This window comes from Zea mays, chromosome 2, assembly GCF_902167145.1.
Source record: "Zea mays cultivar B73 chromosome 2, Zm-B73-REFERENCE-NAM-5.0, whole genome shotgun sequence".
NCBI lineage: Eukaryota > Viridiplantae > Streptophyta > Magnoliopsida > Poales > Poaceae > Zea > Zea mays.
In genome coordinates, this window is record NC_050097.1 from 15,225,785 (window position 1) to 15,253,774 (window position 27,990).

At 48.7% G+C, this 27,990-nt stretch overlaps 5 protein-coding genes across 5 annotated transcripts; 2 read left to right on the forward strand and 3 right to left on the reverse strand.

Annotated features, from left to right (window-relative positions):
* The first annotated feature begins 4,782 nt into the window (after positions 1-4,782).
* LOC100276228 (Protein MULTIPLE CHLOROPLAST DIVISION SITE 1) lies at positions 4,783-7,551 on the forward strand. Its single transcript, NM_001150066.2, has 4 exons — positions 4,783-5,118; positions 5,892-6,058; positions 6,636-7,023; positions 7,232-7,551. The coding sequence occupies exons 1-4, from the start codon at positions 4,900-4,902 to the stop codon at positions 7,415-7,417; spliced, it is 960 nt and encodes a 319-aa protein (NP_001143538.2). The 5' UTR covers positions 4,783-4,899; the 3' UTR covers positions 7,418-7,551.
* Positions 7,552-8,692: 1,141 nt separating this feature from the next.
* LOC100273127 (GTP binding) lies at positions 8,693-12,438 on the reverse strand. Its single transcript, NM_001147574.1, has 6 exons — positions 12,217-12,438; positions 11,721-11,781; positions 11,446-11,581; positions 11,020-11,347; positions 10,636-10,764; positions 8,693-9,431 (listed from the first exon to the last, which is right to left on the reverse strand). Exons 1-6 carry the CDS (start codon positions 12,293-12,295, stop codon positions 8,917-8,919), a joined length of 1,248 nt encoding a protein of 415 aa, NP_001141046.1. The 5' UTR covers positions 12,296-12,438; the 3' UTR covers positions 8,693-8,916.
* Positions 12,439-12,604: 166 nt separating this feature from the next.
* LOC100304218 (Pentatricopeptide repeat-containing protein) lies at positions 12,605-15,610 on the forward strand. Its single transcript, NM_001165668.1, has one exon. It carries the CDS (start codon positions 12,652-12,654, stop codon positions 15,307-15,309), a length of 2,658 nt encoding a protein of 885 aa, NP_001159140.1. The 5' UTR covers positions 12,605-12,651; the 3' UTR covers positions 15,310-15,610.
* LOC542224 (calcium dependent protein kinase) lies at positions 15,581-20,959 on the reverse strand. The gene is made up of 7 exons (NM_001111834.2): positions 19,978-20,959; positions 18,875-19,018; positions 18,619-18,771; positions 18,381-18,496; positions 18,012-18,179; positions 17,214-17,438; positions 15,581-16,050 (listed from the first exon to the last, which is right to left on the reverse strand). The coding sequence occupies exons 1-7, from the start codon at positions 20,690-20,692 to the stop codon at positions 15,928-15,930; spliced, it is 1,644 nt and encodes a 547-aa protein (NP_001105304.2). The 5' UTR covers positions 20,693-20,959; the 3' UTR covers positions 15,581-15,927.
* Positions 20,960-23,579: 2,620 nt separating this feature from the next.
* On the reverse strand, positions 23,580-27,595 carry LOC103646023 (putative E3 ubiquitin-protein ligase LIN-2). Its single transcript, XM_008670762.4, has 7 exons — positions 26,096-27,595; positions 25,914-26,008; positions 25,196-25,819; positions 24,942-25,086; positions 24,562-24,798; positions 24,135-24,462; positions 23,580-24,007 (listed from the first exon to the last, which is right to left on the reverse strand). Exons 1-7 carry the CDS (start codon positions 27,443-27,445, stop codon positions 23,892-23,894), a joined length of 2,895 nt encoding a protein of 964 aa, XP_008668984.1. The 5' UTR covers positions 27,446-27,595; the 3' UTR covers positions 23,580-23,891.
* Between the last annotated feature and the right edge of the window lie 395 nt (positions 27,596-27,990).

Genomic DNA, 27,990 nt, shown 5'->3' on the forward strand with positions numbered 1-27,990 from the left:
AAAGTGGTGCCGAAGCATGACGCACTCTTCGAGGGTGTGCTTGACGGGCCCCTGATGATAGGGGCACGGCTCCTTGAGCATCTTGTCGAAGAGCTTGGCACCTCCGGGAGGTTTCCGATGGTTCTTGTAGGCCCTGGGGCTGCTTGTCCTTCCGGAAGATGGCCTCAACCGCCTCCTGGCAGAGGCGAACTTGGTGGCGATGTCCATCAGCTTGCTCACCCTGGTGGGGGTCTTGCGACCCAGCTTGCTCACCAGGTCGCGGCAGGTGGTGCCGGCGAGGAACGCGCCGATGACATCCGAGTCGGTGACGTTGGGCAGCTCGATGCGCTGCTTCGAGAATCGCCGGATGTAGTCCCGGAGAGACTCTCCCAGCTGCTGGCGGCAGCTTCGGAGATCCCAGGAGAAGGCTTGGAAGTTGTCGGCGAAGGCTTGGACCAGGTCGTCCCAGTTGGAGATCTGCCCCGGAGGCAGGTGCTCCAGCCAGGCTCGAGCGGTGTCGGAGAGGAACAGGGGGAGGTTGCGGATGATGAGGTTGTCATCGTCCGTTCCACCCAGTTGGCAGGCCAACCGGTAGTCCACGAGCCACAGTTCCGGCCTCGTCTCCCCCAAGTACTTTGTGATAGTAGTCGGGGTTCGGAACCGGGTCGGGAACGGCGCCCGTCGTATGGCCCGGCTAAAAGCCTGCAGACCGGGTGGTTCAGGCGAGGGACTCCGATCCTCCCCGCTATCGTAGCGTCCCCCACGCCTGGGGTGGTAGCCTCGGCGCACCCTCTCGTCGAGGTGGGTTCGACGGTTGCGGTGGTGGTGCTCGTTGCCGAGGCGACCCGGGGCCACAGGCGCTGTGTTGCGCGTGCGCCCGGTGTGGACCGAAGCTTCCCGCATGAATCGGGAAGTCGCGGCGCGATGCTCCGAGGGGTATCTCTGCCTTCGGGAGGCAGAGCTTTCGGCCCGTCGGACCGCGACATCCTCCAGGAGATTCTTGAGCTCTCCCTGGATTCGCCGCCCTTCGGTGGTCGATGGTTCCGGCATCGCGCAGAGTAGTATCGCTGCCGCAGCCAGGTTCTGGCCGACCCCACTAGAAGCCGGTGGCGGCCTTGCCCTGACGTCGTCGGCAATGCGGTGCTGGATGCCCTGGGGTAGATGACGCGCTTCTCCGGCCGAAGCTTGGTCTGCCCATTCCTGCCCAATGTTCCGCCGGAACGGCTCAAGTGTTCCCGCTCCCTCGTCGAGCCTGGCCTGCATCTCGCGGATTTGCTCGAGCTGTGCGTCCTGATCCCCCGCAGGGACTGGGACCACGGCTAGCTCCCGAAGGATGTCAGCGCGAGGCGCAGGCCTAGGGGGATCACCGTTTTCCGGTATACCAAGATGGTTGCCTTCGCCGGGACCCCCTAGATCGACGTGGAAACATTCATGACTTGGGCCGCAGTCTTCGTCGCCGAAGCTACGGCTACCGTCGGAACAATCGGAAAGGCAGTAGTCGCATGCGGTCATGAAGTCCCGCATGACACTGGGGTTACCGAGTCCGGAGAAATCCCAACAAAAGTCGGGCTCGTCTTCTTCCTCGGAACCCGAGGGTCCGTAGGTCGAGACGGACGTCAGCCGGTCCCAGGGTGACCGCATACCGTACCCCGGAGGGTTTGGACCTGCCTCTATGAAGGCTTCCACCGAAGCGAAGTCGCTTGGTGGGTCGAGGCTGAATCCAAAAGGCACGAGATGGGAATCGATCGGTACCTCTTGTTCGACGGGCGGTGACGAAGTCGCGTCAGGGGCAGACTGCACCGTCGTCTCAGGTACGAGGGTGACGCCCAGCAAGTCCTTTGCGAGCGTGCTGGCGTCGTCCGTCCGCTTGGAGTTGGCGTGTTGCGGGGAAACGGCGCTCGTCTTCGTCTCAGACGCGAGGTCGACGCCCGATAGCCGACGAGGTGCCGCCTCCTGCTTGGCCTTGGTTGCCCCGCCTCCTCCTCCGTCGGCGGGGGAGGCGACGGGACAAACCCGAATGTTGTTCTTCCGCCACGTGGGGAAGACGTCGTTGATTCCGCCGCCGGCGGGCGGGTTGTCGGCCGCCATTGTCGTTGTCGCGCGGCGGAGGAAGGAGTATCATGTCGTAGCTGCCGTCGAGGAACATGAACTCAAGACTCCCGAAACGGAGCACCGTCCCAGGCTGGAAAAGTTGCTGGAGACTACCCATCTGGAGCTTGACGGGAAGTTGTTCGTCAACACGCAGCAGGCCCCTACCTGGCGCGCCAACTGTCGGCGTTTCGACCCCGGGGGGGTCCCTGGACCGACGAGTAAATTGTCGTCGCGTGTCCCAGCCCAGATGGGTCGGCGCGAGACGGAGCACGAAGGGGGGCAAAAAAGGGGAGACAGGCAAAAGGGGAAACCCGCAGCCTTCGTGTTGCCCTGCGCCCAGGTCGGGTGCGCTTGCAGTAGGGGGTTACAAGTGTCCGCGTGGGAGAGAGCGAGAGACTTTACGCGTCGTCCCGTTCCCCCGCGCGGCCAACCTTCTCGTACGAGAGCCCTGGACCTTCCTTTTATAGGCGTAAGGAGAGGGCCCAGGTGTACAATAGGAGATGTAGCAGTGTGCTAACGTGTCTAGCAGAGAGGAGCTAGTGCCCTAGGTACATGCTGTCGTGGCAGCCGGAGAGGTTTTGGCACCCTGTTCATGTGATGTCGTGGTCGTCGGAGGGGCGCCGGAGCCTTACGGAAGGACAGCTGTCGGGGCTGTCGAGTCCTTGCAGACGTCTCCTTGCTTCCGTAAGGGGCTGAGTGCCGCCGTCGTCATAGAGCACGCGGGGCGCCATCATTATTTGTTTACCGGGGCGAGCCAGATGGGACGCCGGTCTTGTTCCCCATAGCCTGAGCTAGCTAGGGGTAGGGTAATGATGGCCCCCCTGTGACGTGGTCGGTTCGAGCCCTGGGTCGGGCGAGGCGGTGGCTCCTCCGAGGTCGAGGTCGAGTCTATCTTCCGAGGTCGAGGTCGAGTCCGAGCCCCGGGTCGGGCGAGGCGGAGACCATCGTCTGAGGCCAAGGCTGAGTCCGAGCCCTAGGGTCGGGCGAGGCGGAGTTCGTCGTCTTCCGGAGCCGAGGCCGAGTCCGAGCCCTGGGTCGGGCGAGGCGGAGTTCGTCGTCCGAGGCCGAGACGGGGGCCGAGCCCTGGGGTCGGGCGAGGCAGAGCTTCCTATGTTGCCCGAAGCCGGACTTGGCTGCTGTCAGCCTCACTCTGTCGAGTGGCACAGCAGTCGGAGCGACGCAGGCGGCGCTGTCCTCTTGTCAGGCCGGTCAGTGGAGCGGCGAAGTGACTGCGGTCACTTCGGCTCTGTCGACTGAAGGGCGCGCGTCAGGATAAGGTGTCAGGCCATCCTTGCATTAAATGCTTCTGCGATACGGTCGGTCGGTGTGGCGATCTGGCCAAGGTTGCTTCTTGGCGAAGACTGGGCCTCGGGCGAGCCGAAGGTGTGTCCGTTGCTTGAGGGGGCCCTCGGGCGAGACGTGAATCCTCCGGGGTCGGCTGCCCTTGCCCGAGGCTGGGCTCGGGTGAGGCGAGATCGTGTCCCTTGAGTGGACCGAGCCTTGACTTAATCGCACTCATCAGGCCTCGGGTGAGGCGAGATCGTGTCCCTTGAGTGGACCGAGCCTTGACTTAATCGCACTCATCAGACCTTTGCAGCTTTGTGCTGATGGAGTTACCAGCTGAGATTAGGAGTCTTGGGGGTACCCGTAATTATGATCCCCGACACCATCATATAGACAAGTGTAGGTATGAGTAAGTACTAGCCATACCCACGTACCCATGGGTAATTTATACCTGCCTTAGCCATATATAATCTACTCAATCAAGTACATGCAAATACATATTAGCTAAAAATATGATAACCTCTATGTTGCTATATTATTAATTATTTTTCTTTTTTTATTTACTCATTTGATGATGTATACTTTTAAATACACCATATATTTATTATATTTATGCTATTTAATATGTGTTTAGCGGATGTCTAATCGAATGTGGGTTACACCATGAGTTTTTTTACCCATACACGTGAGAGTACGGGTACAATTTTATAACTACGAGCGGGTATGAGTTTTTTGACGGGCATCATTTTATCTCACGGGTACGGATATAGGTAAACTACCAAGTGGGTACATACTTGTTGCCATCCCTAGACGTGGGTGCTCTCTTCCTCCACGCACGTGGGTGCTGTGTCGACAACGAGAGAGGCAGACAAGGGTTTGATGCACGGACACAAGAATGAGTGTTTGTTGCGTGGAAGGTGGTAGTGGATGCCGATGTGATGTCGGGGACGCGAAGCTCGTGGAAGACGACATGAGAGGCGAGAGCTCTTGCCTTGGGTGCACTACCGTTCGGGTAGAGGTGATAAGGGACTACGATTCAAATATTTCTTTACAATTTGTTTAGAGCCTATTACCAACCTTACATTTTGGGCCCGTGAGTTTCTTCTACGCGTGTAGCTAGGAGTGGAAATGAATCATGATCCAAGTATTTCTTCATAATTTGTTTAAACTCTTAATTAATTTTAGTTAAAATGAATATAAACAGAGTTTAATCCTAATTGGATCTGATTCAGTGATTCTTAAAATTTTCATTATAAAATTTAGAGCTTATTGCGAGGCCAACGTGTGTAGCGCGTCAAGACAGAAACTCGTGCTTAAATAAAGGAGCAAATAAGGCACGGAGGCCCATGGGCTTTCTGGAGCCCGCTCGGCACTCCGGCTCGATTTGTGACGTTCACCGGTCTGTCCGGATAGGCACCATGGCAGCCTCCGACACCGACCTCCGTCTCTCTCCATCCCCACCTCGGCCTTGAGCACACCGAGCCCAAACCCCAAAGCCTCCTGACCCTGGTTAGCTTCTGTTTTTTACTCCATGCAAGGACGACAATGGCGACCGCCTCCGTCGCCACCTCCCTCCCCTTCGGCCTCCTTCTCCCTCCGCGGCTATTCCGTGGGAGGCTGGTGAGGTGGCCGCGGCAGATTAGGGCTTCGGCGTCGAGCAACGCGAGTAACGTCGCAGGCGGGGAGAGGAAATTGGGGGCTCTCAAGGGCAGGGTAGGAGATCTGAGGGCGCTTGTCGCCTCTATGCCTGATGCCGTTGGCTCGGTAAGGACTCGATTATTTGGTTAGTGCCACCATTAGGTGTTATTATTGTGGTGGTGGGGGTCCTATAGTTCTATGAGCAACTAAGTGGCAGACTGATCTTAATTTGGACGGACAATTTGTTGAATTGATTAGTACACAGTGCCACAGTGATAGTACGAACCTAGTGCCTATATAGATAGGATGAAGACACAATGTACAATGCATTTGTGAATGTGATTTGGCATCCCCTGTTTCTATGTCCGTGATCCTCAGCGAACCTTCAATTTTTTTCAGCACATCAGGGGTTGAAAGGTGTAGCCCTTCTTCTTTCTGAACATCTGCCCTGCCATTTGTAAGTTTTATTAGGGTTGATGGCCCAATATGGTCTGGTATCTATCATCTATGGATATGGACACAGATAGCTACAATGTTCCTCATATTTAGATTCGAATATGGATAGTGTCAACTGCGTCGAATAGGATAAGAATGGATATCAACATTATAATGCGATTTGAGTATTTATATACGGATACAGTATTGGATATTGAATATACAGACTCGGATACGGACGGATCTGAACTTCTCTAATAGATTTGAACTCGGTTACGGTTGGAAAATATCCGTACAATTTGCATCCCTAATTTTAAACAATACATGCATTTTGTTTATTTGTTATTCTGTGCCTTCCTCTTCTTCTTCTAGCATAGACCAATTACCATTTCTGCTTTAACATGTTCATCCTTGAGTACCAGTACCATGTTGTGTACTTTATCTTACTTTCTATTTTCATACAGATCCAGAAAAACATTGGCCCAAATTTTGTTGCTGGTTTCTGTGTTGGCATTGCATTTTTGGCTGCTGTTGCAAGACAGATCACCTTAAGAAGTCGAGAGCATGATAATAAAGGTTCTGTTGCTGATCTAGTAAGGCGTGGACAGTTAAAATCAGGGCAACGAGGGACGTACGTCACTTATTCCTTGAAGCTCCCTTTTGTATTCTCATTGATTGATTGCTGGGCAGGCCTGGCGCAGTGGTGAGAGTTGTTTCACTGAGTCGTTAGGTCACGGGTTCAAAACAACCTCTCCACATGTGCAAGGGAAGGCTTGCATCAATTTGTCCTTTCCCCAGACCCTACTCATGTGGGAGCCTTCGGCAATGGATCTGCCCTTTTATTGATTCATTGCTGGGTCAATGATCACGTTTTAACTTAAGATTTGAAATCTGAAACTTGTCTATGTGTCTTGGTTGGTCATGTCCCATTGTATACTATTTTTTTTCTGTTAAATGATCTTATCATTGTGCTTATGCTTTTGAGAAGTTACTGTCCCTAGTCACTTGTTCCATGCCATTGCAAAGCATCACCATAGTCTTCACCTGTTTGTCTTTTTCCTGTTATAGGCATCAGAATTGAACTTTCAGAAATTAATTACAGGGTTCACTTCAGTGCAGATGTAAATGGTTAAATGAAGCTTTTTCTGTGGACTGCAAAACCTTTGAGTTGTGCAATAATAATGACTGAAACAATTCATTTACTGCAGTGCAAAGCCCCGCACATTCGATGATCCTTTCAATAATCCATTAGTCAAGATTGATGAGGGTACATCTACTGTGCAAATGTTTGGCAAGGAGTACCGTCTGGCTCCTGTTAGGCTTACAAAAGAGGAACAAGAAATGCATCAGAAGAGGAGATCACGTGCATATCAGTGGAAAAGGCCAACCGTGTTTCTCAGGGAAGGTGATTCCTTACCTCCAGATGTTGATCCAGATACAGTTAGATGGATTCCAGCAAACCATCCTTTTGCTGCTGCGTCAAGTGAAGTAGACGAGGAGACCGCCAAACAAAATGTCTATCAAAAGGATGGCGTCCCATCCCGTGTTAAGGCTGAGCATGAAGCTTTGCAGGCAAGGCTAGAGGCTTCAAACGATGTGAGTACCTTGCCGATGAACATGATCTCCTTGACATTTAAAATAACAACAATATATCTATTATTAGTTCCTCTCTTCTGCAAAATTGATTATATTGATTGATAAAACTCCAAGCTTAGTTTGACAAAAGAGCCAATCACATTGTGTATTTTTGTTAATCACCAGCCTTCCAGAATAACGATTCCTGAATCCCAACACTGCTTTGCAGGTTACCAGACTCCCTCCGGATCCAAGGAGTATGCAGCGTAATGAGAGACAAATGGAATTGTCAGGCAAGCCATCTGAAAATCTTCAGGGCTCCAAGTTTGAGAACCAAGATAGACAACTGGTTATCGAGTCTGGTAAACATAGCTCCGATGGAAGTTTACAATCAAATGAGCCGGAAGGGCAATAAAATTTGTGTACTCAAGCGCTTTGATGACATTTGCTTTGTTGCGTAGTGTTATCAGCTTTGTGGCTGTAGCTGTAGATAGAGAAGTGTTGGAACAGTGGGCTTACCGGTTTACATAGTGAGCAGTTAATATGGAAGTCGCTTGACGTGTTGTGAATGGATATTTATTTTTGACGAGTACGTGGGTACTGGGTACCTTCACCGAACGACTCCGGACTAGGGTAGGCCAGGCCAATTGGCCAAGGACAAACCTGGCTCGGGGTGTCTCACCCACTTGGCGCACTCAGGTAGCTGATGAAAGTTTGTACGGGATACATTATATTGTGTATTCAGAACCAATAATGCACAGGAGGAAGTCCACAATATTATCGACACTGCAAAGGGTGAGCATTAGATTTTTTTAGATAGGACTCCCTCACGGCATTCTTGCTCTTATTTTAAAGTTGAATTGGGATTTCATCTATAGAAAGACAACATATCAAATGCAACCAGATTTATTGGTACAACCATGCAACCAAGGTATAAGCATGTAGGTCGGAGGACTTTTTTAAAATATTCTTTTTCAAAACAACCCTCCCAACTCTCTCTTTTTTTAAAAGTTCTTCCACCTTGCTTATGTCTTGGCTGCACGGGTTAGAGCATCTCTAACCATGTGACCTATAAAAATGCCCTCTAATTTAAAAATAAGTATAATTTGTAGAATTTAGGGCACCAACAAAACACTCTGCTCCAACAATAAAGCCTCAAATCTAGATTATAAGTCAGTACACTACGGTGTAGTATATTTGAGACACTTGAGATGATGTCATATAATTTTTTACCAAATTTTATGAATTGAGGGACTGTTGGAATATTTTTTTTTTATGTATAGCCTTATATTTCAATTTGAATCACTAGTTTGAGTCATTGTTAGAGATACTCTTATGTTGCCCAACGAGAAAGAAGTGAAACAAAACAATCAATATTTTGTGTACCTAGTGACATAATAGGTATTTTTATCTAGTTGTGCCAAACTTGAATTTGATATAGCATTTATCGAGGCACTCTATCAATTTGGTAAATTTGAAGGGCAGATCCACCATTTTGGTGGAGCAGATCGATGGTAAAGCTGTTGAATTCAAAAGTGTTTGGCCAGAAAATTTGGATCTAGCTGTGGTTTTAGTGAAACCAGAGCTAATGGAGTTCTTACCAAAATGGACTATAATATGCAAACTTGTTATCTTTTTTTTTTTGTCTTTGGTTCTACAATATCACCGTTTTGTTCAATTGCACCATGGTCCACAAAATTTCCACCTGGATGATTGAAGGAGTTAAAGTTCATAATAATACATCTTACAAGGCATATAGAACGCTCAACAGCCACAAAAATTTTCACTAAGAAAAAAGACATTATCATGAGAAAGGCCCTAGGTGGCAAGAGGCTCGTCGGCTTGTACAAAGCCATCTTTCAATCATCTGCAACCCTGTCTGGGAATCAGCAAGGTGGAGTTACATGAATTGCCTTAGATATCATCAAATGCCTCTTCATCATCATCACCAAACATGGCTGCCATTTTCATGGCTAGCTTTGCAGCCATCTCCCTCCTTTGGAAGTCAGGCATGAGTCTTAAGTTTGATCGCATGTTGCCAATCTCCGACATTATTTTCTCCAGGTCATCCAGACCATAATGCTCGTCCTCAAAAAGATGGTTAGCCTCTCGAAGATCACTTTGATGATCCTCAGTGCTATATGCTGTGGTTTTGTCCACATGATCACTATTGTCGGTTTTGTTGCTCTGAGTTACAGTATTCTCTTCAGCAGTTTCTGTGGGTGTGTTAGTCGGGGGAGAGTTGGATGCTGAAGAGTCAGTACCGGCATTCACAACTTGATGTGTGTGATCCTGTGCACCATCAGGCTCATTTGGTCTCTCAAATCTTCTGGATGTACTTGTCTCTCCAATAAATTCCCACTGGTCATCGGATCCATGAGACAAGACCTCGTACTCAAAATCATAGTTGGATTCATCATCTGTGGATTCTGTCAGAATGAAAATGAATAATCAGGGACATTGCATGATTTAAAAGTAATAACATAGGACTACATCAAGGTTTGGCTTTGAGGTCGTAAGGAGATATCCCTTGGTGTATGCTTTTCGCTGACGATGTAGTTCTAGTAGATGAAAGTCGGGAAGGAGTAAATAGAAAGCTAGAGTTATGGCGTTAGACCTTAGAGTCAAAAGGATTTAGAATTAGCAGGACCAAAACCGAGTATATAAGATGCGACCTCGGTATTACAATTAGTGAGGATGGAGATGTAAGCTTGGGAGGCCAAGTAGTACCAAAGAACACATTCCGTTATTTGGGATCGATGTTACAGAGAGATGGTGATATTGATGAATATGTTAACCATAGGATCAAAGCGGGGTGGATGAAATGACGTCAAACATCGGGAGTCCTATGCGACAAGAGAGTGCCATAGAAGTTGAAAGACAAGTTCTACAGGACGGTGATTAGGTCTGCTATGTTATATGGGGCTGAGTGTTGGCCTACTAAGAGACGACATATCCAACAACAAAAGTGTCGCAGAGATGCGTATGTTGCGTTGGATATGTGGGCACACAAGATTGGACCGAGTGAGAAATGATGACATATGTGATCGGCTAGTAGTAGCGCCAATTGAAGAAAAACTTATTCAACACCGGTTGAGATGTTTGAGCATGTCCACCGGAGACCCCCAGAGGCACCGGTGCACAGAGGCATCATAATACGGGACAATAATGTGAAGAGAGGTAGAGGACGACCAAACTTGATATGGGAGGAGGCAATCAAAAGGGACTTGAAAGAATGGAATATCCCAATGGAGTTGTGTTTCGATAGAAGTGTTTGAAAAGAAGCTATTCACGTGCCCGAACCGGGATTAGGCATTTTCCCTTTTAGTGCTCTCAAAAGCTTTTCCCCCTCCCCTTTCTCTTTCTCTTTTTGGTGACTTCTTATTGGGTTTCAACTCTAACCTACCCTAACTTTGTTGGGACTAAAAGGCTATGTTGATGTATACTGGCGCAAAAAAATCATGACAAGTTCTATGTAAAAGAGGGGCAGCAAATTCCAATAGCTGAATTTACTTGATAGAGAATCTTTCTAAGCATGTCATGTCGTCCCATAGTTTTCCAGTAGTGCAGAGCAAGCAATGCTAAGATCAACAATCATCAGGGCCACTTTACTCATTTATAGAACTTAATTACCTTGTTTTTCAACCAAGGATGGGACAGTTATTCTGTTTCCAGATTTCAGAATCATTCCAGGCCACATATGTGCAGAAAGAGCTCCAAGGAGTCGCTCTAAGCCTTGGCTATCACCATCCACTGATAGACCTGTTAGTTTAAATAAACATCAATTAAGATAGAAACAACCACGGTTACTGTATATGCCTTCTTCTATTGGAGTCCCTAAAAAAGATATAAGTTTTCATTGGTATAAAATAATTAATTGATGCTCAATTTAGAATTCATGGTAATAGGTTCATTACTGGAAATATGAAAAGCCTAATGGCAAAGTTCAGAAACTTGGGGGGGGGGGGGGGGGGGGGGGGGCTTAACAGTTACAGGTTTACAGCCGAGACAACTTACACTTATCAAAGTCAGCATTGGAAGCACAGGCCTCAATATATTCTATGTTCTGCTCAATGCACCACTGTGCAGTCGAGTTTCTGATCTTTATGCATGGTTCTTCCTCAGATAACAAGCTACAACCCTCACTTTCATTTATCCCAAAATTGAAATAATCAGGGTGTGGATCAGAACTTGACTCCCCAAGATTTTGCATACGCCTCCTATATTCTACATGCACGCTATGACCAGGTACAAGATCTGCTTTATTTCCAACGCATAACAAGATCTCAAACCTCTGGATATCAACACTGGCAGCCCAGCTTTGCAGAGTAAGCAAGGTGGATTCCTGCATAAATACTTAAGGATGTTACCCTACTGTAGCTTTGAGGTCTGAAGGTAAAAAAAATAGACTGAAAATTATAAGAACACAGGTTCAGTTCGGACATCACTCATATCGAAGACCATAACGAGGGCAGCCACCCGGTCTAAATGAGGGAGGGAATCAAGAGAAAATTCTTCACCAAGATTTGCTGTCCAGATGGAAAGATCAGCTGAATAATACTTTGTTTCAATTGTCCACCTACATGGAAATCAGTAGCAAAATAAATTATATCAGGTATTAGAAGACTTAAATGAAAAAAATGATTTCTACTTCTATTTACGTAGGAGTATTTGACAAATCTCACAAAAAAGTATCGGGACAGGATGCTATTACATACCCCTGACAAAGCACACCGGATGATAAGTCATGCACGTCAGGTATTTCTGCTCCAAGAAACTCTAAAGTTCATGGTAGAATGAAAATGGTCAGGAAATAATAATCACAACCATATATAAATAATATACAGTAAATTTTGCAATATCAGAGTAGTATCTTATTTTAGCAAAGCATGTAAACTTAAATATCTATATCTATCCACAGCCCAACGAATTCATCAATTATCAAGGTAATGGTTAAAACTAGAAGCGTTAATTTGTTAGCTAAGACAGTATAAGCTTGCCGTCTCGTGCCTTCTCTTCTCTATCTACTCCGAATCAACCCCCGTTTTACTTGGTCCATTCATAGATCACAGTTTATCTTCTCATCCTGCTCACGACGCGAACACATCGGATTCAGATCCTAAATAGTTCAACAACTCAACCCACTCGATGTTTCGCAGTCAAATCGGGAGAAGGAAACCGAAACATAAGGAAAGGAGGACGGCGAGATCTCACGGGAGAGGATGGTCCGCTTGCCGACGCCCGGGGCGCCGACGAGTAGGACACCGGGCCGCGCCTCCAGGGATCCCTCCATGGTCTCGCGCCAAACCAGTGTACCCTACACCAGATCGGAAGTCCCCCCCGCCTTGGTCTCCTCGCTGCCGAATGAGACGTCCGGAGACCACGCGCGACGGCGCGAGTAACGAGAGACGAGGAAGACAGTACGACACGTCAACGTCAACTTTACGCTTTCATTTTGAGATGGCGTATTTTCTTTTGCGTTAGGCCGCTAGTGCTATTGCTTGTGTTTCTCCAAGACTTCACAACCTGGCAACCCGCCAACCCGCAAGGCCGCAACAAGATTTCATTCAATGGGCCGAATTGGACCATTGCGATTTTGCTTCTTCTGGGAGGACTCATATAGCATAGCGCAAGGCTGCAACCGTTTGAATGGTGGCGTCCCCATGGCCGTCACCGCCGTCTCCTCCTCCTCCGGCGGTTGCCTCCCACATGGCGGTGACGCAGGCGTTTGCCGACGCGCTGCGTTCGTGCGGTGCGCGCGGCGCGCTCGCCGGCGCCCGCGCGTTGCACGGTCGCCTCGTCGCCGTGGGCCTCGCGTCCGCCGTCTTCCTACAGAACACGCTCCTCCATGCCTACCTCTCCTGCGGAGCCCTCTCCGACGCCCGACGCTTGCTTCTGATGGACATCGCCCATCCTAATGTCATCACCCACAACGTCATGCTGAATGGGTACGCCAAGCTCGGCCGACTGAGCGATGCCGTGGAGCTGTTCGGTAGAATGCCCGCGCGAGACGTGGCTTCGTGGAACACGCTCATGTCCGGATACTTTCAGAGCCGACAGTACTTGGTTTCTTTGGAAACCTTTCTGTCCATGCACCGAAGTGGTGATTCGTGGCCAAATGCATTCACATTAGCTTGTGCCATGAAGTCTTGTGGCGCCCTTGGATGGCACAGTTTGGCGCTGCAGCTGCTTGCGATGGTTCAGAAGTTCGATTCTCAGGATGATAGTGAGGTAGCAGCTGCCCTTGTCGACATGTTTGTGAGATGTGGAGCTGTGGATTTAGCTTCAAGGTTGTTTGTTCGCATTAAAGAACCCACTATGTTCTGTCGGAACAGTATGCTAGCGGGATATGTCAAGACATATGGTGTCGATCATGCTCTTGAGCTTTTTGATAGCATGCCTGAACGTGATGTTGTTTCGTGGAACATGATGGTATCAGCATTGTCTCAGAGTGGCCGAGTCAGAGAAGCCCTTGATATGGTTGTAGACATGCAAAGCAAAGGGGTGCGTCTTGATTCAACAACATACACTAGTTCGCTTACTGCATGTGCTAGATTATCTTCTTTAAGATGGGGTAAGCAACTTCATGCTCAGGTGATTCGGAACCTACCGCACATTGATCCATATGTTGCAAGTGCTCTTGTTGAACTGTATGCAAAATCTGGCTGTTTCAAGGAAGCTAAGGGGGTCTTCAACTCTTTACATGACCGTAACAATGTGGCTTGGACAGTTCTCATCTCAGGATTCTTGCAGTATGGGTGTTTCACTGAATCTGTTGAATTGTTCAACCAGATGAGAGCTGAGTTGATGACACTTGATCAGTTCGCTTTGGCTACTCTTATAAGTGGCTGCTGCAGCAGGATGGATTTGTGCCTTGGGAGGCAACTACATTCACTTTGTCTGAAAAGTGGGCAGATTCAAGCTGTAGTCGTCTCCAATTCTCTCATCTCCATGTATGCAAAGTGCGACAATCTCCAGAGTGCTGAAGCTATATTCAGATTTATGAATGAAAAGGACATTGTATCATGGACAAGCATGATAACTGCATATTCTCAAGTAGGAAACGTTGCAAAAGCTCGTGAGTTCTTTGATGGCATGTCAGAAAAGAATGTCATTACATGGAATGCTATGTTGGGAGCATATATACAGCATGGAGCTGAGGAAGATGGCCTCAGGATGTATAAGGTCATGCTAAGTGAGGAGTATGTTAGACCTGACTGGGTTACCTATGTCACATTGTTCAAAGGCTGTGCAGACTTAGGTGCAAACAAACTTGGAGATCAGATTATTGGTCGCACTGTAAAGGTTGGTCTCATTATAGACACCTCTGTTGCGAATGCAGTCATAACAATGTATTCCAAGTGCGGAAGGATTTTAGAAGCTCGAAAGGTATTTGACTTCCTGAACGTGAAGGATATTGTATCTTGGAATGCCATGATCACTGGTTATTCACAGCACGGAATGGGAAAACAAGCCATAGAGATCTTTGATGACATACTTAAAAGAGGTGCAAAGCCAGACTACATAAGCTATGTTGCAGTTCTGTCAGGCTGCAGCCACTCTGGACTCGTGCAGGAGGGGAAATTTTATTTTGATATGATGAAGAGGGCCCATAACATATCTCCAGGTTTGGAGCATTTCTCATGCATGGTAGACCTTCTTGGCCGTGCCGGGCATCTGACGGAAGCCAAGGATCTCATTGACGATATGCCCATGAAACCAACCGCTGAGGTTTGGGGAGCTCTTCTTAGCGCCTGCAAGATACATGGCAACAATGAGCTCGCGGAACTTGCAGCGAAACATGTGTTTGAGCTGGACTCACCTGATTCTGGGAGCTACATGCTTATGGCGAAGATTTATGCCGATGCCGGGAAATCAGATGACTCTGCGCAGATAAGGAAGCTGATGAGGGACAAGGGAATAAAAAAGAACCCGGGCTATAGCTGGATGGAGGTTGACAACAAGGTCCACGTCTTCAAAGCGGATGACGTGAGCCATCCCCAAGTTCTCGCGATTCGGAAGAAGCTAGATGAGCTCATGGAGAAGATCGCGCGCCTAGGGTACGTGAGGACAGACTCCACGCGCTCCGAGATTCACCACAGCGAGAAGCTAGCTGTAGCATTCGGGCTCATGACCTTGCCCACCTGGATGCCGATCCACATCATGAAGAATCTGCGCATTTGCGGCGACTGTCACACTGTGATCAAGCTGATATCCACAGTGACTGGCCGAGAATTCGTGATTCGAGATGCCGTGCGATTCCACCACTTCAATGGTGGTTCCTGCTCTTGCGGGGATTACTGGTGAGTGGTGACCACTGACCATGGTCCATGGATTCTTGCATAGTTCTTTTCGTTGACATTGGTTGAGGAGAGTATCATAGAATATCTTGATGTTATCTTTTTTCGTCATTCCTTATCCATAATCTATAGATTCGCTCCAGCCTAAATAAAGACGGCCAGATCGCTAGATCATGCTTACATCATGGCAAGTACTCCCTCCGATTTTTTTTAATTTGATGTTTGTTAGTGTAAATTTGTACTATCTCACGTCAAATAAAAAAATGGAGGTAGTATCAGGAAACAGTATATTGAGTACATGTTCATCCAAACGGAGCAACACATTGCTTTGAGATACAGCGTGCATCCAAGAACGGATGCCATCAATCAATAGGGAGCGATTTCTTTTCACTGAGCATTAGTGTTTCTGAGAGTCAAAGGGGCAGCAGCATTTACAATCTGGCTTCTTGCGTAACATGGGCATCTTGTTATGCATTTCATGGAATCAATCACCAGAGTTGAATCAGAATCCCCAGAAAAACACATCCACACAGACACTTGACAACATCTTGAAAAAATGCAGAAGGTTTCGTAGGGCAGCAAGGCAGGAAGTAGCCAAGCAACAAGCTGTACATCGTGTTAAGTCTCAGAACGCACCAGGTGCGTCCCTCATGCTGATATTCAAGCTGTTTCTCATTGTTCTTCGACCGACTCCCATATTGCCCTTGGTCATCATGGCAACAAATTCTCCATAGTCAATGCGGCCATCCTGGCAAAAATAAGGAGCAAGGTTAGACTACACATGTTGACGGCATTGACTTTGTATCATTGCTAACAGAACCATAACCGTTGATTAATGAAAATTTGGCACGTATGAACTCTCGGCAAACTGGTTGAGACTTGAGAGACGGCCGCGCACTCCAGTTTCACCCCCTATAAGGCTGCACTGCACCTACGTGGGCCAACGACCACTGCCACTACTACCCGTGTAGGGCCGCATCGTTACCACTTAGGGCTAAGTTTGTTGGCAAGGGAAGACAAACATAGGGAGAGAAACCCTCATTAAATAACTAAATATCTTATTCAAATGATACTTGTTGGAATTGCTACTCGGGAAAATGACAGGGATCCCCGAAGGGCTTGTTTGGAATCAAAGGTAATGAAGTGGATTGAGGGAGTTAGAATCCCCTGTTACTCAATTTTGAATAGTGAGGGATTCTAACCCCTTCAATCCCCTCCATTACCCTTTATTCCAAACCAGCCCGAAGGGATTTGGGTTGTCAAACTAGCCCTTAGGTTGTCTGGAATAAATCTTGATCAGGTTGGTTGTCTAATTTGTATAAGCTTTGATGAGGTAGAATGATTCCGAGGGTAACTCTGAGATAAACAAATATACCCTTAGGGCATGTACAACCTAGAGATTCCGACTCGGTTTTTCAAATATAAAAGACAACTAAGAGATTGCATGATACAAATCTGAGTCCCTAAATTATAAATGTAGTCAGGATACAATATGTAAGAGAGTCGTGTAGAGAGAAAAAATCACTTAGCCTCCTAAAGATTAGTCAAGGGACACCTCATTTAATTGGGTTGTACCACTGATCAGTGTCTTGCCACTATTTTTCATGGCCACCACAGAGGGGCGTTTTTTTTTGTGCCACTGGTGTTTGATCCCTGGCCGGCTGCTCTCACCTGGGAGCTAACCGTTACACTTGAAAGCATTGGCAACATTGATTAATTGAGCATCAAATGAACTATGTTGATCAATAAAATGTGTCTGCCTTTATTGGCAAGCTGTATGTGTTTTCATTGCATCACACTACTTGCATTGATTGTACATTTCATATAGGTTTAACGAAGGTGAGTAAGAAATAAAAAAGATATGCCATTATATAAATTAAATGTTTGTGGCCTAATTAAAGTAAGACTTACATTGTCCTGATCAGCTTCGTTGATGACATCATCAAGAAAAGCATCCGGCATGTTATGCTCTTTGCAAGCTTGCTGTAGTTCGTCCACTGTGATATAGCCACTACCATCTTTGTCGAAATATGAAAAGGCTGCCACGAGATGTTCCTCACGCTCCAGCTTATTGAGATGCAAAGTTGCAGCAATGAATTCTATGTAGTCAATTGTTCCACTGTTGTCAATATCAGCCTAAACGAAACAATGAAACAAAAGAAACATATAAGTTTTTTGGTGCAATGTGCTATTTCTCTTTTACAAAGCCTCTGGCATAAGAAGTGAGCCAAGTGTGATGCTCAATTTATCAGCCTCTAAATTAAATATGCATAGTTGCTAGACCACTCAAGTAAAAAAAACACGCATACACGTCATGTAGGCTGTAGCACATAAGCACACATTTATAAGTCATAAAATGGTGGCTGCTTTAAGATGATGAAATATTAGTTGTATCCCATGCTGTCTACTGCACTCATCTTAATCATACATATGCAATGAGAAATGGTCATACATAAGTTGAAATTGCAACAGGTAATTGATTGACTTCCTAGATTCTTAATGAAGCCACATATTTATGATTCTTAATAATAGCCAGTGCTGCTTGATTGACAGCTTTCAAGTTTGAACACAGAAAGGTGTCTTTCTGGACACAAAGGGACCAATCTTAATAAGCCTTCCCCGAACCCCCAGTCACTGTATAGGTTCAGGACCTAGGTTGTTGAAGCTAAAAATACAAACAAGCATAATAAAAGGTTTCAATTAACTTACTGCTTCCATAAGATCACGAATCTCAGTGTCCTTTAGTGTGGAGCCATATTTTCTCAATCCTTCTTTTAGCTCATCATAAGTGATTGCGCCACTGTTGTCAGTGTCCATGATCTGGAACATTTCCTTCAACCCCGCAATTTCCTCTTCTGATAGGCTCTCAGCTATTACCTATTAGAATGAACACATACAGTCAATTAGTTCAGTGTTGCACAAGCAAGCAATCTAAAATGTAGCACAACTCTCCTGATCGATACTCGGTAATATGGGTCCTATCAGATAAGGAATAATAACTAAGAACTATTGGGGTACTATCTTCTGAATCTGTGAATCAAAGTTCATACAAATCATTCCTAAAAGAACTGCACTTACTCGTAAAGCCATTTTCTTCAACTTATTCATTGCAGAGAATTGCTTAATGCGAGATAAGACAGCTGGATCCAGTGGACGGTCAGGAGCTACTCCATGATCACGAATCCATGGATGGCCTGTGCACAAGTTCAAGTGTCATCTTTTTATCCAACAATTGCAAATACATCAGGCAAATGGATGCATTGCAGTGTTAGAGAAATGACAAAACAAAAAGTATAAAGTCTTGGAAGAAACTAACATAGAACTTCATGTGCTGTTAAGCGCTCGGCAGAGCGAGGATTCAGCATTCGTCTGATAAGATCTTTTGCACTATCAGATATGACAGGCCACGGATCAGAATCAAAATCAATGGCACCCTTCAATACAGCATCAAATATTCCTTGTTGTGTTTCTGCATTGTATGCATTGAAAATGTTAGCATGCGGTCAAAAGGATTAAAGTTAAACATCCTAAAGAACTTGAGGCAAACATGTGAAAGTACTACATATATATACCTGCCCAAAATGGAGGCACACCACTCAGTAGAATGTAAAGAATGACACCGGCTGTCCATACATCAGCTGCGGGTCCATAACTTTTCAACAGAACTTCTGGAGCTACATAATATGGGCTACCAACTACATCGGTGAAAACTTGACCTGAAAGAACAGAACAAGAAAAGGGAAAAGCGTCAAGGTCCTGTGTAGATTTTTTTTAAAAAAAAAGAAGAAAATTAGCTTGGTCCAGAAAATTTCCCAAAGATGTTCAAAATTACTGGATCCCTAAGGCCCCGTTTGTTTCCTTTCATTTCGAGAAATTGGAATCTTACTAATGGAATAGGCTATTTTTTTAGAATATGACATTCCACCACTTTCCAAAGTTATCATATAAGCCTACCTCAAATTCATGGGATGAGAGATGGAAAATGGTTTTATAGATTTACATGCTATTTTTCGATGTACAACTTATAGCACATTCTTCTACTTGCGTCTCTATAACATAAATGTAGTATATAACTATCTCTCTCATATGATTTAGGATAATATACAAATATATTACATATATAAATATATAATCTTAATTAGTTTTGTCTAAATTATAATTATTAAAATGGAATTCAATTCCAACGAAACAAACGAGCCCTAAGAGAACAATACGCAGCTTCCATAGGATCCAAACCCAATAATCCAACTACTACTCAGCCAAGAAATGCTCCCTGCTGAACTTGCATTCCAGGCCTGCTAGCAGGTTAGGGCAGTAAACTTATTAATTGTTGTTATTTATTTCCTGTGAAACTAAGCTATTGCAACGTTAGGTTTCATCACATAACAATCGATACCGGCTATGACTAGCACTTTTCAACCCTTTCTGTTGCAAAATTTCAGTTGCATGATGACTCCAACAAAGCCGGCCGCTGTTACATAATTTCAGCTGCAATCATCCATTTCATGTCCTACGACAACGAACATGGATAAAACAGAGCTAACGCAAGCACAACTGTACGAGCTACCGATTAGTAACACATGCAGTGCACAAATTTCAGCCGTTGACTAAAACAGTACTATGTCGCAATGGAATGGAAGAAGTTTGCGATTCTGCAACTGCAACAGCAGCTTACCAGGCTTGAAGAAGACAGAGAGACCGAAATCGATGGCCTTGAGCGAGAGGTCATCGTCCCTGTTGGCGAGCAGGAAGTTCTCGGGCTTGAGGTCCCGGTGCATGACCCCGAGCGAGTGGCAGGCCTCGACGACCCCGACGATGATCCTTGTGAGCGCGGCGGCCTTGCGCTCGCTGTAGTGTCCGCGCTGTATGATCCGGTCGAAGAGCTCGCCCCCGGCACAGAGCTCCATGACGATGTGGACGTAGACCTGGTCCTCGTACGCGCCCTTGATAGCGACGACGTTCTTGTGGCCGGATAGGTGGTGCATGATCTGGATCTCGCGGCGCACGTCGTCGACGTCCTCCTTGGTGATGAGCTTGCGCTTGGAGATGGACTTGCAGGCGTAGTCGATCCCCGTGGCGAGCTCGGTGCAGAGGTAGGTGGTGCCGAACTGCCCCTGCCCGAGCTTCCTGCCGAGCGCGTAGAGGTCGCGGAGGTTGGGGGTTGGGTGGCCGAGCACGGACCCGAGGTCCGGCGTCGCGCCAGCCGCGCCGCGCCTCATGGCGGCGGCGGGCGGCGCCGGCGCGTGGGCGTCCGTGGTGGCGGGCGGTGTGGGCTTCCTGGGCGAGTCGTCGGCGCTGGCGCTGTACTCGGAGTCGTGGCGCTGCGACGCGGCGTGCTTGAAGCTGTGCAGGTACTTGGATCTAAGGGCGCCGCTGCATGCGTTGCCCATCAAACGACGGGGTGAAGCCGCCGCCCCTGGCGCATGAAGCTCCGGTCGGTCGGTCGGTCACGGACGCCTTCGCCCACCTCACGGAAACGCTAGTGCAAACCGCCTACGACACAAACGGGTTGGGTCGGGGTCGCGGACCGGGGGCGAGCAGGGATTTAACGGGGACGACTAGGAGGCTGCTGCTGCTGCCGCTGCTTCATGGCGGCTTCTCCTCCCTTGTCCTTTCTCTCTCTGTAGCTTGGGTAACGTTTCGGGGAAAGCGAACGCACGCAGCAGCTGATGCCGTCCGTGCGTTTGTCTGGATTGGCCTCGGCCTGGCGGTCAGTGAGTGCGTGCGAGGGCGAGCGCGACGACGACACCGGCAGCGCCGAGCGAGCGATGCGTGCGGCCGCGGGAGAAGGGAACTGCCGTTTTGGTCGATGGATGCGTCCGGTCCGGTGCGCGCTTAATTAATCGCGGCGTGGGGCTGGGGCCGATGGGGTGGGGTGGGGGTGGGGGTGGGGGAAGGTGGGTGAGGCGAGGGTGAGACGAAGGTCGGCAGTGGCCTTCCTTCCCCGCCCTGGCTTGCCTTTGGTTTCGGCGAGGAAGCGGACAGGTACACTGAACTCTAACCAAGGTCGGGGCGGGGCTACCACTACCAGCTCCGTGGTGGTGGGCTCCTCCGCGTTGCGGACTTCAGGCCGGCGGACCGACCCGCGCTTGGGGTGAGAGTGAGACTGAGAGGGGAAGACGCGGTTCGCGAGCAGTTGAAAATGTCAAACCGCCGGCGTCGTGGACAGGCGAGGTGTAGAGGGGGAAGTGGGGAACGTGCGTGCGTGTGTCTTGGGCTTGGCCGCTTGGGTCAATTCCCTTTTAGCCGCTGGCTGGCAACTGGGTTTAGGATAAGCGTGCCCGGTGTCCCTACCTGTCGTGATGCTGGTTCCTCCTTTCGCTTTGTTGCCATTGTTGGGAACGATTCTTTATTCGGAATCGAAGATGAGCATAGCTAGGTGATTGTTTGTTTCGACTTTTCGCAGCTTCTGGCCACCAAAAGTTACTGCGGACTGCTAAACACTCAAGTTTTTTAGCCAGCTTCTATAAAATTCGTTTAGTTAAAAAACATTCAAAATCAACATAAATGTATAATCGGTTGAGTCGTCGCAATAGTAGTAATCCGTCACGTTATAGATCCTGAACCCCATGGACAACTTTATCTTCCTCCACACGTAATTCTAATGATACTGAGATTCTCTACACAGTCAGATTCTCCCCACAGCTAGATTCTCGGAAAAGCTGGTCAGAAAAAGCTGAATCAAACAGTCCCTAGGCCCTAGCTACTGCGAGGATAAACCGATAAAGTGACAGGGAAAACAACCGCTGACCAGTAGTACTACCATAGAAAAATAAGACAAAGAATTTAGTAGTACTTCCTCCATCTTACAAATTAATAAAGTATGTGTCGTATCTATCAAAAGGCCAAATTTCTTTTATATTTAACTAAATATATAAAAAACAGCATCAACAATTATGTTTAAAAAATATTATTAAAATGTATTTTCATAATTAATATAATGATAGTTATTGCATCCTGCTACCTTCGTTCTTTTTCATAATATAATTAATAGTAGTTTCATGAGAAGTTTTATATATTAATTAGAGTGGCACTTCAGTTTTTATGACGTATCATCATATCTATTATAGAATGGATGGAACTAGTTTCATCACCATGAAACCATGTCAACCCGTTTTTATGACATTAAAAACACGCATTAAACCTCTATTGGGAAGAATTTATTTTATATTTAATCATTTATACATTTTCACTACCCATTTGGATGCACCATTAAATCAGCATGGTAGCATATGAGATTATGACGTGAAATTTTGTATTAAGAGTGCATTTTTATTCTTTATTTCATGAAGCTCTTATTGAGAATAACCTAAGAGCAAGGTTAATAATATAGCTTATAGTGGCCTTTTACGATGTTGTCATGCCCTATATAGCCAACTAAAAGCCTATTCATATAATAACCTCTGATGATACAAGTTATACATTTAATATTAGGTTCATCACTTTCTCTCACAAAAGTGTCTTGAAGCATGTGAGCGGCCCAATTTTAGCTGGCTATTAGTGAGCAGACTGTTTCCCTTCTCTCTTTGTTTCAATTTCTTCCATTTCACTATAAATGTAACGTGACATGTCTAAGAGTCTACCACATCACCTTTATTGTACTTGCTCTGAGCAATGTATTTGTAATTGTAATTGCAACGACGACATATGAATCACAATAATGAGGCGTGCCCTAGCCGACGTCTCCTAGTCCTACCCAATAAGACCTTATTCGGTTGCATGGGTATTAAAGGGGAACGAAGGGATTAAATCTCTTTCTATCTAATTTTAACTAGCATTGGATTAAATTATCTTCAATCATTTTTAATTCACTCCTAGCCGAACAAGACCTATTCGGGTATTCTAAGGAATTAGAAAAACAACTAGGAACAATTTTAATATGCTAAAGATTTAAACACACTCAATTCCGTTCAATCCACATTAGGTTATATCTGTTTTGTCCTAAATCCATGGGTAATGAGGGGAAATAAATCCACTACTAATCAAAATACTCTTCAATCCACTTAATACACCTCAATCCAAATGGATTAGGTATAAAACGAACCAGGCTGGCGTACACGGCTACACGAAATTAACATAGGAACCGTAAAGAATAGAAAAATCCATGGAGCCCATATTATATTCTGTCCTAGGTCAAGTGCTACAATCAAATATTCCAAACTATTGTTAAACGTCCTAATCCACCACGGTACCACCCAAACTCCCAAGCAGATAAGATCATTCCAACGCTGAATATTCATGGTCACAACTCACAAGCACGAAAAAAAAAACTCTGTCAAAACTGAAAACCATCATGTGGTATTCACAGCCGGAGCCTCATCGATCAGCGATCACAAAGCTTTTTGAGAAAAAAAGGAAAAGAAAGATATAAAGTTTAGTGTATAGTAGATAGACTGTACAACCTTTGTCTCTCTCGGCGAAACTGTTGGGAAGGCTTCTTAGTTCTGACGAACGGGTCAAGAAAAGGCAGCGGGTACTCTTCACACGCTTCCGCTGAATCTCCCGCCGCGATGACGAGAGGCCCCGTCGCCGGCAGCCATCCGTCATCCGACGACCGACGGCACCCGGCGAGCGCGCGGAAGCCAAATATCAGTCGTTGCTATGGAGTTCGGCGGATAGCTGACCGGCCGTCCAGGTCAGCTGCGCTAGCTCCGCGAGGTGGTCGCGCATGCCGTCAGCCAGCAGCATCAGCAGCTCCCTGCAGTCTGCAGCGCAATCATTCCCGTCAGTCACTTGACACCAGCAATCACGTGGCCGATGCCTTTCGGGCAAGCAAACACGAGACGCCACACGTGACAGAACAGAAAAGAGAGGAGACGACGCACGCGTTACCTGGGATTCTGCTAAAGTTGTGCAGCGACACGGCCGCAAGAACCCTGTGCCGGACCGGCCTGCCGGGTGCCAGGCACTGCTTCAGCCGCGGGACGAGCGCCGAGAACGCGGCGAGGGACGTGTCCGTGGCGCCGTCCTCGTCCAGCGACGCCAGCGAGCGGCTCAGCCACGCTGCCGTCGTCAGGCACGCACCCACCAGGCCGGCGTTGGGGGAGCCCAGGCACCTGGACAGCGCCTCCAGGAACGGTCTCCTGATCCCGCTGCGGCTGCCGAGGAGCGCCGCTGCTACGTGTCTCAGCCACGCATCGTTTTCGGCCGCTTTCTTGTCCTGGGCACCGCAAAGCGAACTTCAGAAACTACTAGTCATCGTCGATACTGTACCGTGCTTTCCTGTGTGTAAAAGGTGACCGGGTGTGCAGTACTGTACGTGTACAACAGCATCAGAAGTGGCAGTGGTGGCCCGTGAGGGGTCGACGAAGCCAGCATGTTCCAGCATCCAGTCCTCTGCGTGAAGGTCGCCTGAGAAGGTGAACTGCCCTCCCAGCAGCAGCAGAGCTCTCCGAGTGCTGGGCACGACAGTGTCCTCTGACAGGCAGCATCTCAGAGAACGTGTGATGGCCTTGATCGCCTCTTCTCTGTACGTGTTGTTTCTGTTCGGCTCCACCTGCAATGCATTTCAGTTACAGTTCTCTGCAGACTATTAAATTCCAGGCGATGGCTGGGGCGACTAGCAAACGAAACACGATTTCATGGAAGTGGAGATGTATGCGTACAACAAAAAGAGATTCAGGGTTTAAAGATGTATACCAATGCATCCAAACGCATCAGTAGAGCAGCGATCGGGGCTTGTTCTTCTGCGGGCAAGCTCCGGAGGTACTCCAGCAGCACATCCATTGCCTCCACGATCGACTCTGCTCTCGATCCATGGAGGAGCAATTCAACCATTTCTCTCCTGTTCGAAATCAGAGTGTTGGTGGTGATCGGCAGGTAAGATGGCAACACATATACATATGCTTTGTCATATTTTTTTGAGAAAAAAAAAACTCTGAATGAAACTGCACCTTCTTAAGCAGACCAGTTCCATGAGCAAATCCACTGCAGTTCTCCTTGTCGAAAGCACTTTACTCTGAAGGAGCCGCAGAATACTCGAGCCATCCATCTTTATAGCCACGTAATCCCTGCAGCTGCCTTCAGCCCTGATGCAAGACAGCAAGTGCTCAGCCACCCGCGGCTGCTCGTCTCCCCCTCCCTCCTGAAACTTGCACAGAAGGAAGTCTATCCCCCCGATCGCCATCAGGTGTCTTGCCCTGTCAAATTTTTCAGACACGTCCCGAGCTGAACCAAGAGCCTTGTCTATTGCTGATACGGTTAGCTTCACATCGAGCCCAGCGCCTCCGGATGTCAGATGCTTGAAGTGTTCAGACCTCCAGCTATCGACCAAGCGTTTGAGCACACGGTTCGTGTCCGGCACCGTCGAGCTCGAGAGATCTTGGCCTGTGACCGGGCACGTCCTGAAGCCTCTGTCTAGCCACTGAACTATGGCGTGCCGCTCGAACGTCTGGCCTGTCTCGATCGTCACGGGATTGCTGAATATCTGGCGCGTCAGTGGACACAGGAAGTCGCTGGGAACCGTGGAGAAAATGGAGAGCTCGTTGCCATTTGTGTCACTCTGGAGTGGCGCTTCACTGATGAGCTTACACGAGATCACACCCATCAGTACGAAATTGTATGCACTGGGAGACTGAAGGGTAGTCGAAGGGAAGGGAATTGTGCTCATACCAGAACTCGAGTGTAAGAAGGTCAATAGCAGAGTTGTCAGAGATCGGCGGGTGACTTGCTCGCGCATCTGATTGCTTGTTCGGTTCTTGCTCGACCTATGATTGTGAAATGTAATCTATCATAAACTTAGGTGCATTTCGTGTTAACAAGCATGCAGGAATGTTTCCGGCGGAAATGCTTACGTGTGGATCGAACGTCTCTCTGTCTACATTGTTAGGCACGGGCTCGTTTTCTTCTGCCAACGGAGTGGGAGTGTAGCTCCTTTCCTCACCTCCAGCTCCATCGCGCTCCTGGTCCTGGTGGAGCACGGTCACCGCTTCTGCGGCGGCCTCGGGGTACACCGCTTCTTCCTCCTCCTCGATTTCCTCGGATGCCCGCATTATGTCGTCGTACGCGAACTTCGCCAGACTCGAACTCCCGGAGCCGAACATGACTTCCGAGCTGATGTCATACGACGTCGACGCCGAGCACCTCGGCGTGCTGGGATGGACCGTGCTCGGAGGAGCGGGAACGTCCGGGAGAGCCATGGCATCTGTCCGCCCCAGCAGCCAGTCCCTGTAGTAGCACGCGAGCGCGCGCGTCCCGTCGTCCAGTACGCCCAGGAACACCTTCTCCACCTCCTCCACCCTTTCGTCCGCGCTCGCCGACGCCGACTCGCGGTCGCGCCACGTCCTGAGGTGCGAGAGGCCCGGTCGGAAGAGCCTGTCCCAGAGCGCGGGCAGCAGGACCGTCCGCGCCTCGCGCGGCGCCAGGCAGAAGGCCTCCAGCGCGTGCACCGCGGCGGAGTGGTCCCGCTTCTGCAGCTTGGAGACGGCGGACATGTATAGGTGCGCGCACGCGGCGAGGCGCGTGTGGGGAACGCCCGCCGCGGTCACCGCGTCCGCGTCCTTGCCTTGGAGAGACGCCACCTCGTGGAGCCTGAGGGACGCGCGCTTCAGTTCGCGCGGGTCCAGGCCCTCTCTCGCGGCCCGCTCGACGGTTTGCGATTGCACGCGGAGGTCCAGCACGGCGCGGTGGCTGGAGTCGCCGAGGCAAGACGCGCAGCCGGCGCGCAGCGAGGCGCGGAACGCCTCGTCCAAGGCGAACCGCTTCAGAGGCCCCGCGGCGAGGGAGATGAGCGCGGTGAGCGCCGACTCATCGAGCGCCGGCACCGCGGAAGGGTCAGACGCCGAGGCACCCCTCCTGGCACCGGCGCCCGAGCCGCTGTCGCCTTCTCCCTTGTTGCTGTGGACCTTCCTCACGCTCGTTAGCGACGCCGACAACCCTCGCGTCGCGGTCGCGGCCCGCCGCCGCTCGGCACCGGCGGCGTCCCTGCTGCCATCGTCCGCGTCGGCGTTCGCCTGCCTCAGGCGGCTGCGGGTGAGCACGTCCGACTGTGACCGCGAGGGCGGCTTGCCCGGGCGCCGGTGCTGTAGTGGCATGCTCGCGGCTCTGGAGGTCGGCGGGGCGGAGCTGTCGAGCGGCTTGCGACGGTTCTTGAAGCCGTCAGCTGTGAGGAGCTCTCGGAGTAAGGACGGCGGCGGCGGCGCCATTGGCGTGGACGCGGCGGGTGACGTGACCGATTCGACGAGAAGTTGGCTCTGCTACGCCTTGCGGTGGCAGAGCAGAATTCTCGGTTATTTGCATGGTATACGTGACAGGGCGACCTGACGAAAGGAGCGATGGGGACAGCGGGAAACGGTCTCGCGAGACAGTGCGTGACAAATGGGGGATTTGGCGAGCAGCGCCTCGCCCCGGCTCTCCGGCCGGCAGAGTTGTACGTTTTTTTCTGATTCGGCTGCCGCGTAGGCTGTTGTTGGTTCAGTTTTTTCTGACCCTATCAAGGTTGCTGCGTCGAAGTGTTTGTGCGTCAGTGGCCGTCAGACCGTCACGTCCTGGATCAAATTGTGATCACCGTCCCTATCCCGATGGCGTTCACAGATAAAGAGCAGTAAGTATTATATAGTCCGTAGTTAGTGTGTTCTTATGAAAGGTATCTTGTGAAAGAGGATGTCGCACATTGGAGACCTGGGCCATCGGAAAATGTCCATCGAATAATCCAACAAATAGAATGGGATGATCCAATCAAGGATGATGA

Bases quoted from the DNA above. Each gene is read 5' to 3' on its own strand.
- LOC100276228 (NM_001150066.2), top strand. From the start codon at position 4,900: ATGGCGACCGCCTCCGTCGCCACCTCCCTCCCCTTCGGCCTCCTTCTC. The intron at 5,119-5,891 runs GTAAGGACTCGA...ATTTTCATACAG, and splicing joins TGCCTGATGCCGTTGGCTCG to ATCCAGAAAAACATTGGCCC. The intron at 6,059-6,635 runs GTACGTCACTTA...CATTTACTGCAG, and splicing joins AAATCAGGGCAACGAGGGAC to TGCAAAGCCCCGCACATTCG.
- LOC103646023 (XM_008670762.4), bottom strand. From the start codon at position 27,445: ATGGCGCCGCCGCCGCCGTCCTTACTCCGAGAGCTCCTCACAGCTGAC. The intron at 26,009-26,095 runs GTAAGCATTTCC...TCACAATCATAG, and splicing joins GAGAGACGTTCGATCCACAC to GTCGAGCAAGAACCGAACAA. The intron at 24,008-24,134 runs GTAACGCGTGCG...ATTGCGCTGCAG, and splicing joins CAACTTTAGCAGAATCCCAG to ACTGCAGGGAGCTGCTGATG.
- LOC100273127 (NM_001147574.1), bottom strand. From the start codon at position 12,295: ATGGAGGGATCCCTGGAGGCGCGGCCCGGTGTCCTACTCGTCGGCGCC. The intron at 11,348-11,445 runs GTCCGAACTGAA...GTATTTATGCAG, and splicing joins TGGTCTTCGATATGAGTGAT to GAATCCACCTTGCTTACTCT. The intron at 10,765-11,019 runs GTAAGTTGTCTC...TTAAACTAACAG, and splicing joins CAATGCTGACTTTGATAAGT to GTCTATCAGTGGATGGTGAT.
- LOC542224 (NM_001111834.2), bottom strand. From the start codon at position 20,692: ATGGGCAACGCATGCAGCGGCGCCCTTAGATCCAAGTACCTGCACAGC. The intron at 18,772-18,874 runs GTATATATATGT...CATACAATGCAG, and splicing joins TGTGCCTCCATTTTGGGCAG to AAACACAACAAGGAATATTT. The intron at 17,439-18,011 runs GTAAGTTAATTG...TGTTTCGTTTAG, and splicing joins TTCGTGATCTTATGGAAGCA to GCTGATATTGACAACAGTGG.
- LOC100304218 (NM_001165668.1), top strand. From the start codon at position 12,652: ATGGTGGCGTCCCCATGGCCGTCACCGCCGTCTCCTCCTCCTCCGGCG.